Source organism: Vigna unguiculata, chromosome 4 (genome assembly GCF_037176805.1).
Source record: "Vigna unguiculata cultivar grain cowpea cultivar isolate G323 ecotype 2 chromosome 4, ASM3717680v1, whole genome shotgun sequence".
Classification (NCBI taxonomy): Eukaryota; Viridiplantae; Streptophyta; class Magnoliopsida; order Fabales; family Fabaceae; genus Vigna; species Vigna unguiculata.
Window position 1 is genome coordinate 37,932,461 of NC_140795.1, and position 12,783 is coordinate 37,945,243.

Genomic DNA, 12,783 nt, shown 5'->3' on the forward strand with positions numbered 1-12,783 from the left:
AATGTGAGGCATTGTAGTTTCATAACCAAATGGAAAAGATCCCACAGTATATTATTACTATGAAAATCAATCTATTGGGAGTCACAAATCCTAAGATTTTTGTTTATAAGAAAATTTACAATTACCCTTATATATATATATATATATATATATATATATATATATATATATATATATATATATATATATATATATATGAGTTAGTGATATATTCAGAAAAAAAATCTCTAGGTTTATTGTTTTCTTTTCATGTTTTAACTTCAAATTCACATCCATTGCAATAGTATCATTACGATCAATTATTACATTTGATGTATTATCTACGTTGAAGTCTAAAACTATAGTTTAAGTGTGAGTCAAAAGTTCTACATTGGATAAAATAGACAAAGTGAAACATTATATAAGAATAAAAACCCATAACACCATTGCCTTAAGATTTTGGGGTAAAAGTGGTGTCAAATGTCTTATATGTATAAGACTAACGTCATATATAGGCCGACCACAATCTCTTAATAACTATAACCATAACCCATATATGAAAAAATATATATAACCCAACAAAAACTCCTATTATAGTTTTGTTTTTAAAAAACAAATTGGATGGTTGAAGAAAAAAAGTGTATTTAAACGACTCTTAGTTTCAACTCTTAAGTCATGAAAGAATATTAGGTGTATCGAAACAAGTCCTCAACCAAGTATTAAAAGAGTTTTCATTCTTATAAAATGGTACCGATCTTTCAACATCAAGTTCATTGAAATATTCTCTGCTTTTGTCACAAATTTGTATTTAAAATATGTTTTAAGAAGACGAGAAAATAAAAATATATTTAAAGTATCATCGGCTTCAACTCAGTATGATTATTGGATATAATAAAACAATTTCTTATTTTATAATTAGTTACTAGTCATGTCAAAGTCATTTGACACGTATGTTAAATAAGTTACTAACGTATTTGACTAAATTTTAAGTGTTTAACAAATGAACTGTTCTATTGACTTGTAACTATAAATTAGTTGCATTAATTATAACTTAGAATTTTTCTTCCCTACCCTTTCTAAAATCGTTTTCATGTTCCCGTATATTCTTTTTCAATTTTGTTTTTCCTATAAATTGTAAAAGTAGACTTTTTACTTCTGCTTCTGTTTACTTTCTGTCCCCTTTTGGGAAATGCTTCTGAAGTTCATTTTTTGACTGTGGTTTCTAATATTACAAAGAGTCGAAAAAACAAACTCTTATCTTTCAAGTTTTCCCCTCTTTCTCTCTTTCTTACAGTTTTATAATTAGAAAGCAAATATAACTCTTCTACAAGTATTCTAAACTTTAGTTTTATTCTAATTAATTATTGAATTTGATATCATTTATAAATATACTATCTTTAAATAGTTTCCTTAAACTAAATTTTATTCTAATTTATCATTTCCATTAAGAAATATTTTATAGTTCAAACGTCATTCATTCATTAATGTTTTTCTTACCCTTTTGTTGCAATTAATTTGGTCATTTATGTGCAATCTTGAAACCACCTTACTCATCATGCAAACACATGACCATTTATTTCAACTACAAAGAAGATGTTGCATTTTAAGAAGACCTAACGTTTGTACTTTGGTCATGCAGTTTGGTGGACACTTTTCCATTGAGAAAATTTCCTTTGCCTTTCTTTGTCATTATATCCACTAAGACGTCCCAATCTTTCCCAAGTTTCTCAATAAAGTAACTATAAGCTTTATGCTAACTTGTCAATTAGTTTCATAAAATTTAAGAAGCTAATAGAATGGGTCACTAAGCTCTAATCAAGGTACGAAAAATAAAGGCTTAAATATATATTTGGTCCCTATTTTTGTTATTTTTATTTAATTTAGTCCTTATTTTTATTTTGTATTCAATTAAATCCTCATTTTCGTCAAATTTTGGTCAATTTGGTTTTTTGACTAACGGTGTTTAAATAGTTAACGTTTTTTAACAGTACATGCCACGTGTCAGCTTTTGATTTTTTTGATTTTTTTTAAATTTTCTTTTAAATTTTAAATTTTTTTTTTTTTTTAATTTCAAAAAAATTGTCCACGTGTCAAGTCATAATTGTGTCACGTGTCAATGCTCGTGCCACTTGTCACTTTGTGGTTGTATTATTTCTTTTTGTTCAATTTAGTCCTGATATTCGTTATTTTTGTTCAATTTAGTCTCTATATTCGTTATTTTTGTTTAAATTAGTCTCATTTTTTGTTAAAATAGAACAATTTAATTTTTAAAATTGACATTATTATTAGTTATTTTTGAAATTTAATTATAAATTGAATATAATTCTTAGATTCAATTGTTAAATAGAATATAATTATTTAAATATTATTAAAATATAATTATTAAAATTTTAAAAATACATATTAACATTTGTAAAATTGATATTTAAATCTAAAATATTTAATATTTTTAGGGTTAATTATGTTTTTGGTCCCTGAATTATTAAGCGATTTTGATTTTAGTCCCTCTTCTAAAATTTGCTCTAAATAATCCTCGTCCTTTCAAAATTCATGGGATTAGTCCTCGATATCTAACACTGTTAATATTTTTTTAAACATGTGACAAATTTTTTAATTAAAAAATAAAATTGATTTTCCAGCTAATCTTCTTCTCCTTTGTTAGGCTAGGTTTCTCTCCCAAATCTCCATTAGAGCTTCTCTCGCTCCTTCCATTCTCAAAATCCAAAGACACAACAAATCTTCATCTTTTTCTTCTCTCTCGCGTGGGATGTAGCTTCCCCTTGTCTCCCCATTCGAGCATGCAAACACCATTGAAGCGCTCGCTGACATTGTTGTCGCACCTTGCATCTATTGATTTTCTTTCGCGCGCGAGAACCCTAATCCAGCCACCACTCCAGAACTACAATTGTTTCGTCCGTTCAAAGCTGTCGCTGGTGACGTCGCTTGGGGTCGAAGTGCTTGCCTGCATCAACCACGTCAGCCATCGCGCGAAACCCTTCTTTTTCTATTCGCTCACACGTGTTCTCCTTCAAGCTTCCATGGCTTCTTCCTTCCGCGGGCCACACGGGATCCACTATTGTTAGCACAACGATGTTCGCAATCGAAGGCACCAATTCCCCATTTAATTGTTTTTGTTTTGTTTTCTGATTAGTTATTCTTCTTGATTTTGGGTTGTTTTTATTGATGATGAAAATGTGAGCTTTGGGTTGTAATTCATGAGTGTGCGTATTTGAGGATGAAGATTCTCTGTGTTGGTTTTGTGAAAATGAAAAAAATGTAGTGTGTTTTTGTGTTTATTGGCATTGATGGAAGAATATGTGGTTGTGTTGGGTGATGGAGACGAAGGGTGAAAGTGGAATGAGATGGAGGTGATGTTTTGGAGGAAGGGGAAGCAACATTGGAGATCCAGGTGGAGCTATCCCACGGAAGGTGAAAAATCAATTTTACTTTTTAATTAAATAATTTGCCACATGTTTAAATAGAATTGATGATACAGAATAATGTTTGCCATGTTAAGAAAGATATTAACAGCGTTAGCTATTGGGGACTAATCCCATGAATTTTGAAAGGATAGGGATTATTTAGAACAAATTTTAGAAGAGGGACTAAAACCAAAATCGCTTAATAATTCAGGGACCAAAAACATAATTAACCCATATTTTTATTGCATTTTTTATATTAAAATCTAAAATATTTTATATTTAAATGTTAATTTTACAAATGTTAGTTTACTTTTCTAAAATATTTTGAATATTTAACACAACCACAAACTGACACGTGACACAATTGTGGCTTGACATGTGGACAATTTTTTTGAAAATAAAAAATTCAAAAAAAAAATAAAAATTCAAAAAAAAACAAAAAAATCAGGAGCTGACACCTGTCATGTATTGTTCAAAAACATTAACTATTTAAATACCGTTAGTGAAAAAGAATTTTTTTTTTAAATAAAAAAATTTAAAAAAAATAAAATTTTCAAAAAAAAAATTAAAAATTAAAAAAAAAATCAGGAGCTGACACGTGGCATGTATTGTTCAAAAATGTTAACTATTTAAATACCGTTAGTGAAAATGACCAAATTGACCAAAATTTGACGAAAATGAGGACTTAATTAAACACAAAACGAAAATAATGACCAAATTGAATAAAAATAATGAAAATAGTACCAAATATATATTTAAGCCAAAAATAAATTTATCTTTTTCTTCCACCATCCCATGATTAATATATGCACAGCATACTAATTGCAAAAAGTCAAAATATCCTCCTTGATATAAAATGGTACTTTTGTAACTATTCTAACCGTACCTACCCGATCTTTATCGGAAAGGCCCAATTTGCAAGGATATAATGATGATATTCATATGATATTATGGTGATCTTGTAATGTATATTTTATGAGATATTTGATATTGATATGTGATATTTACATAATTCAACTATGATTACATCATACAGTGTTTTATTAATAAACAATTTTATTGACTAAAAATTGAAAGTCATTATAATGATCAATTCAGATACCAATTTATAAAATAAAAAATTATTGGTTATTAAAATAGTTAATATTATGAATGAAAAATTATAATTGGTCGATGAATTGGTCACTAATTAATTAGAGACTAATTTAGAAACCAATTCCATTGGTAGCAAAAGCCTTGGTAACTAATATTTAGTGACCAATTTATTTTGGTAGTTAAAACCTTGCTAGCTGAATTTTAGAAACCAATTTAGAGACCAACTATAATTTTTTATTTATAATAGTGACTATTTTAGTAACCACTAATTTTTTATTTTGTAGATTGGTATCTAAATTGGTCACTATAGTGACTAACAACTTTTGTCAATAAAATTGATTGTTTTGAAATTCACTAAAATCAGATGTGCAAGTGCACGAAGAAAGCTATCTACATGTAAAAGAATTCCTTTGATAAATTGTTAGCATAAAGTTCTTCATTCTGATCGTTGGGATCATCAATCAAATATTTAAGGTTAGAGAAATCGGTCTCGTATTATTGCTCTATTTTGGGTTTCTTTTTCTTTATTTTTCATATTTGAGAGCATTATTGCTTTGGTGTATTGACTGGTTAGAGGTGTAAGACCCGAGAAAATTAAATAGTTAATTAAATAATTATTTAATAATTGCGGGTAATAGAAGCATTTAAAGTATTTAATGCGGATTGCTATGATATGGAAAAGTACTAACTTAAATGGTTGAGAGTATTCTGATTGTGTGAAAGGACTTTGGTTCAAGTCATATGTATGCCAAATATATGTTATTTAATTTATGAATTTTTATGTTATATATTTGAATGTGAAACGTGAGTGAACAATGAGTTTTGGCATATTTGCACAAATTGCAGAGGAGAATTGGAGTGAGGGCTCTGGGATTAGAGCTAGGCTTATTTGATTATGTTTTATTTTATAATTATGGATTCTTGAAAATTGTAAAGTATTTATGACTACTTTCTTACAACTTTTGGCGCGTATTTTAATTATATTAAAATATTCTCGCGTTTGAAAATAATATTATCATGACGTTTTACTTTCTTTTATTATTTATTTATTTATTTATTTAAGTAATATTCCTTAGGAATGTTACAATAGGCACTTGATTTTGCTTTTGATTTTACTTTCTTGTACTCATATTTGATCTTAGTGTAGCTTAATTTATTAGCTTGTGGCCATGGATTTTTACTTCTCACATTTAAAACATTAATATTAATTTTCTATTGTGATTATTGTTGTCATTTTATTTTGTTGTTACTCCTCATATATTATTATAAATTTGAGAAAATTATTTATATAGCATACTTTGGTATTTTTGTTGTTATTATTGTTTTTCCCATCAATTATTTTGTAGTAACTTGTGGTCCTTTCAATATCATTGTAGTCATAAGTGATTTGTAATAAAAACTCTTAGCATTAGTTCAGTATTGAGTCCATACTCTCCATTACCTTTTATATATAATTGTTTTAAAAAAATAATTCAAAGAAATGATATCAAATATATGTTTTATGTAATAGTGGTTTTTATTAGTGTTGTTGACTCATCACTCTTGCCTATATAGATCAAAGAGAGGATTTGTGGTTGTGGTTATTAAAGATTTCTTTGAATTTGAGGATGAATCGGAGAGAATGGATTTGAGTGAATTTGGAAATGAAAGTGAGGTTATTTAGATTAAGAGAAAGATGATATAACTTAAAGGGGATTTATGATAAAAGTTTGTGTATGATGAGAGGAATTAAATAGATTAAAAAAGATATTTTAATGAAAAATTAAATAATTACTATTGTACCCTTATAGAAAAATGGTATATAAAGTAAGTTTAATCACAAAGAAGGTTCTCGTTTTCGTTAAAAAATCTTAATTGGGTCATCAACTTCTAAGTTGTCCCCATGGGTACTATTTTTTTAAAAAATGTTTTAATTTGGTCCTTTCCATTAAGATATCATTGACGACGTTAACTACGTACCATGTGTCAGTTTTTTTTTTCTTTTTTTTTAATTTTTAATTTTTTTTTTAAAAAAGAAACTACCATGTGTCAAATTATGGTTTTGCCACATGTCAATTGTTTATGTGAAAAATCTTGATTAGGTCCATGTATTTGTTATTTTATCTCAATTTAGTCATAATTTCTTTTTAAACTGAAGTAATTTCATTCTTTCCAAATTGAGACCAAGTTTAACTTTTATATTAATATTGTAATTATATTTTTATTATAATAGATATTTTTAACTAAATTAAGTTTATTTAAATTTAAATTTTGCGTTGGATTTTGTAACTTATATAAAACTATTTTAAAATTTTACATTTGAATTTATAAAGTTGTTTAGAAATTATTAAAACAATTTTTTAAATAAATTTCAATGCAAAATTTAAATTTAAATAAACTTAATTTGGTTAAAAATATCTATTATAATAAAAATATCATTATAATATTGATATAAAAGTTTTGAAAGGGACGAAATTACTCCAGTTTACAGATAGATTAAGACTAAATTGAGACAAAATAACAAATACAGGGACTAAATCGAGATTTTTCACATGATTGACATGTGACAGAATCATAATTTGACACATGACAATTTTTTCTTTTTAAAAAAAAAATTACAAGTTAACAGGTAGCAAAACTCTACTGAACCATTTCTTCTCTTTTGTCATCTTCTACAAATCATTTTTAATTTCTTTAAAATTCGGCCATATCCAATTGAAAACTACTGCTTTTTCTTCCTCATGTGGAATGGCTTGCAAAGTGAGATAAGAATGGAATCTCTCAAAAAAAAAAATTGAGAGAACACGTCTTGCACAGCGTAAAAGTAAACTTCTCTTTTTAGGGCAAATTTTAATTTCTTCTTTTCCCTTTCATTAGTATTTCCATTTCTTTGCAAATCAGTGAATCCAAATCGGTGACTCACTCGTCTTTCCCTCTTCAACAACGGTAAAGCTGCTGAAACAAACACAGCGCAAAGGTGTGAAGATTAACCCTATTCCTCTCAACAACTTCACCACTCAGGTTCCTTCTCCTTCTTTTTGCTCTATTTAGTTATAGTATCAAATGAATTCTGTGAATATTGGAACTGTATATTATAATTGATAAATGCTAATTATAGTCCAACTTATCTTAAAACTGTGTTGCTATATTGATTCCTGCAATACATGTTGACATTTTTAATAAATAATTATAATTTTTTTTCATTTTTGTAGATTAATATATAAATTGTTTTATGCCAATTTAAAAATATTTAATAAGCTCATCACGTGTCTTCCTAGCTTACACGGTCACGATTATTCTGTTTTGTTTTGTACTCTAGCTATATATTCCTTAGCTTCCTTTTTCTGAATGTAATAAACGCTTCTGAACATATACTCTTTCACATATACACGTTTCTTTTCTCTTTCCTCTGTATGGATCATGAAATCCTATGATGGTATCAGAGAGCCATTCACAGAGCTCTGATGCGCCTTGTAGTGATCTTTCTTTTTAGCCTATCTTTCTTGATCTTGCTTTCTTTGTTATTTTTTTTTTCATGGCTTCCACCACATCAAGTCAACTTCTTGCATCAAGTCAATCTCTTGCATCAAGTCAATCTCTTGCATAAAGTCAACTTCTTGAAAACAACACGAACAACTACCTCTATCTCCATCCAAATGAAAATCCGGCTATTTCTCTCGTCTCTCTTGTTCTTGATGCCATGAATTACCATTCTTGGAGCCGCTCCGTTGTCACTGCGCTTTCTGCAAAGAACAAAGTCGAATTTGTTCTTAGTTTTGCACCTCAACCTGCCACAACACATGCTTCATATCCAGCGTGGTTCCGTTGCAATAGCATGGTGGTATCATGGCTCGTCCATTCCATTTCACCCTCCATTCGTGAGAGCATTATATGGATGGACAAGGCTTTCGATATTTGGAATGATCTTAAAAATCGCTTTGCACAAGGAGATCTTGCTCGAATATCAAATTTGCAAATGGACGCAACAAATTTGTCTCAAGGGGATCTTTTTGTTACTGATTTTTTCACCAAACTCCGCGTTCTTTGGGACGAAATTGATAGTTTTCGGCCAGACCCGACCTGCACTTGCAAACCACAATGCTCTTGCACTGTTTCATCCCTTCTTTCCCAAAGAAAACACGAAGATCGCGCCATGCAACTCCTACGAGGTTTGAACGACAATTTTTCAAATATAAAGTCTCATGTTCTTTTGCTTGATCCCATTCCTCCCATATCCAAGATTTTCTCCCTGGTCGTCCAACAAGAACGTCAGTTTATGGGTGGTCACGTAGCTGCTCAAATTCGTGGTAATTCTGTTCCCACTCCTTCATCTTCCTCTGACAATTCTCATACTCCTATCGCATGCACACATTGCCACCGTCCCGGTCACACCGAAAATACCTGCTTCCGCAAACATGGCTTTCCCAATCAAGATCCTCGGTCTGTCAAACCAAACAATAACAACAGTCGCAAAGTTTGCACTCATTGCAATTGTAATGGTCATACTATTGACGTATGTTACAAGAAACATGGTTATCCTCCTGGCCATCATCTTTACAGCACCAAGCCTAGCCAGATCAATAATGCTGCCACACAAAGTGATACCAATTTGGATTCCCATCCCTCTCCTACAGAGACCATTACTCTCACACCTCAACAATATCAAATCCTTGCAGATTTATTCAAACAATCTAACGTGAAATCTCCCAACGTGCAGATCAATCAAGTTGGATCTTTCTCCACCAACCCTTCTCCTCCAGGTAATATCGTTTCTACTATTTAAGTGCATCCGAATCATCTTTGGCTTCTAGATTCAGGTGCAACAGACCATATTTGCACTTCTTTACATATTTTTTCCTCCTATCACAAGATTACTCCTATTCCTATTCATTTACCTAATGGTCAAACCATCCATGCCCATTATACTGGAACTATTACTTTCAATCACTAATTTTATCTTAACAACGTTTTATATGTTCCTGAATTTTCTTTTAACCTCATATTTGTCTCTCAACTTATCAAAAATCTTCGATGTACACTAACTTTTTCTACATCTGGATGCATTATACAGGGCAATCACAATCACGAGAAGATTGGTTTGATTAAGCAACACACTGGATTATACATTTTTTATGCCTCTGCTTGTTCCTCTATTAATTCTCGTAGTCATGTTACTTGTAATATTCAAACTCATAATTTGTGGCATGCTCGCCTTGGTCATCTTTCTGTTGATAGGTTACATATCTTACAATCCAAACATGCATATATTAATGATGATATTGTGACTGCTTGCGATGCTTGCCATCGTGCAAAACAAAAAAAAGCTTCCTTATGCTCTTAGTACTTCACATGCTCAATGTTCTTTTGATCTGTTGCATATTGATATTTGGGGCCCTAGTACAACCTCTATGAATGGTTTTAAGTATTTTTTGACTATCGTTGACGATTTCTCCCGTTATACATGGCTTATACCTATGACCGATAAAGCCTCCGTTAAGACTTACATTACTCACTTTTTTATAAATATTGAAAATCAGTTTGATAAAAGAGTTAAAAATATCAGAACCGATAATGGAGTGGAATTTATCATGCATGATCTTTTTTCAAGCAAAGGCATTAATCATCAAACTACATGTGTAGAAACACCCAACAGAACGAAGTTGTTGAACGTAAACACCAACATATATTGAATATAACTCGTGCTTTGCTTTTTCATTCACATCTTCCTACTCCTTTTTGGTGTTATGCAGCTCAACACGCTGTCTTCCTCATAAACCGCATGCCCACGCCAGTATTACAAAACGACACCCCCTATGAACGACTTCATGGTAATTCTTGTGACTTGTCTATGCTACGTATTTTTGGATGCCTATGTTATGCCAACACCATCGTCGCACAACGAAAGAAGTTTGATAACCGTGTTGTTCCTGGTATTTTCCTTGGCTTTAAGCCTCATATAAAAGGTTACCTCTTTCTACATCTCAAAAACCATCGCATTGATATATCTCGTAATGTGATTTTCCATGAGCATATTTTCCCATACCATAACATTCAGAAAACTGATAACTCTTTATCCCTCCCTATTCCATCTCATTATAATCATAATTATGATGTCACTTTCACACCTTTACACACTTCTCCAACTTCCATCTTACCCAATACTAATAATCCTACCACTAACACTAATGGCATACCTGTCACTGATGCCCACCCCACTATTCCCACTAATCCTAATCGTCCTGATGATCCTATTAATAGAGTTTCTGATACCTTAAGACGTTATTCTCGTCCACGCAAACCACCTACTTATTTAATTGATTTTCAGACTAATAATATTGTTCGTTATCCCATCACCAACTATTTAAATTATGATCGTCTTTCTGATCATTTCAAGCATACTATTTTTTCTATTTCTTCTAATGTTGAACCATAGTCATATTCAGAAGCCTCCAAACACTCTCAGTGGGTTGCTGCCATGCGTGATGAACTTGACGCTCTTACCACTAACAACACTTGGGTTTTAACAACTCTCCCCCCAAACAAAACTGCCATTGGTTGTCATTGGATCTTCAAAATAAAATATAAATCTGATGGTTTTGTTGATCGATATAAGGCACGACTTGTCGCCAAAGGATATAATCAACTTCAAGGTCTAGACTTTCTTGACACCTTTGCTCCAATTGCAAAGCTTACAACCGTTCGTCTTCTTCTTGCCATCGCTGCCTCTCAACATTGGTTACTTAAACAGTTAGATGTCAACAATGCATTCTTGCATGGTGACCTTTAGGAAGACGTCTACATGAAGATTCCGCTTGGCCTTAACACAACTTCCACCAATCAAGTTTGTAAATTGCAACGATCATTATATGGTCTCAAGCAAGCGGGTCGTCAGTGGTATGCAAAGTTACATCAGTTTTTACTTTCCCATAACTACAAATGTTGTCCTTCTGACCATTCTCTTTTCCTACAACACAATGATAACAAAATCACGGCGCTCCTCGTCTACGTCGACGACATTATTCTCACTGGAAATAATAACGAGGAAATTCAACGTATAACTAACCTTCTTCATTCTACTTTTCGAATAAAGAACCTTGGTGACTTAACCTATTTCCTTGGTCTCGAGGTTGCTCACAATTCAAAAGGCATTCATCTCAGTCAACGAAAGTATGTCCTTGACTTACTTGCTGAAACTGGCTTCCTCGATAGTTCACCTGTGCCCACACCAATGGTTCCCATATACTCTTCTTCCGCTATTGCTCAACCGCTTAATGATGCTGCTACGACCTCTTATCGTCGTCTTATTGGGAAACTCATTTATCTCACCACCACTCGTCCGGATATCACCTTCGCCGTCAACCATCTCAGTCAGTTTCTTTCTGCACCCAACTCTGCTCACCAACAAGCTGCTACTCGTGTTCTCAGATACCTTAAAGGTACTCCTGGTTCTGGCATTCTTCTCCATCGCAATTCAACTCTTCAGCTTAAAGCCTTTTGTGACTCTGATTGGGCCACATGCCCTGATACACGCCGCTCTATTACTGGGTTTTCCATTTATCTCGGACAGTCACTCATATCATGGCGATCTAAGAAACAACAGACTGTTTCTCATAGCTCTTCCGAAGCAGAATATCGATCTCTCGCTAGCACAGTTTGTGAACTCCAGTGGTTAACCTTCTTGCTTTATGAATTTCAGATTCCCTTCATCTCTCCTGCTATTGTCTACTGTGATAACCAGTCTGCAATACAGATAGCCTCTAATCCCGTTTTTCATGAACGCACTAAACATATCGAGATTGATTGTCATCTTGTTCGTGAAAAAGTCGCTGTTGGTTTGATCAAATTACTTCCCATTTCCTCTTCCTTGCAGATTGCTGATATCTTAACTAAACCTCTACCTCCTCCCTCTTTCCAAACCCTTTGTTCCAAGCTGGGATTACGAAATATTTACTCCCAGCTTGACGGGGGCTAATAAGCTCATCACGTGTCTTCCTAGCTTACACGGTCACGGTTATTCTGTTTTGTTTTGTACTCTAGCTATATATTCCTTAACTTCCTTTTTCTGATGCTTCTGAACATATACTCTTTCACGTATACACGTTTCTTTTCTCTTTCCTCTGTATGGATCATGAAATCCTATGAATATTTGTTATATCATTATGTTTAAAAATTCATTAATAATATGTCTTTAAAATTACTAATCACCACGAACTACTCTTCATTTTTTTTTAAATATTAAAATTTAATATTCCAGTCAGTTTGTTAGAACAATGTTAAAATAATTAAAACTAGTGAATATAAATTGGAT

At 31.8% G+C, this 12,783-nt stretch overlaps 1 protein-coding gene across 1 annotated transcript; it reads left to right on the plus strand.

Moving 5' to 3' along the window:
• The first annotated feature begins 7,855 nt into the window (after nucleotides 1-7,855).
• On the plus strand, nucleotides 7,856-9,755 carry LOC114182497 (uncharacterized). The gene has a single exon (XM_085671837.1). It carries the CDS (start codon nucleotides 8,176-8,178, stop codon nucleotides 9,256-9,258), a length of 1,083 nt encoding a protein of 360 aa, XP_085527963.1. The 5' UTR covers nucleotides 7,856-8,175; the 3' UTR covers nucleotides 9,259-9,755.
• Nucleotides 9,756-12,783: the final 3,028 nt, after the last annotated feature.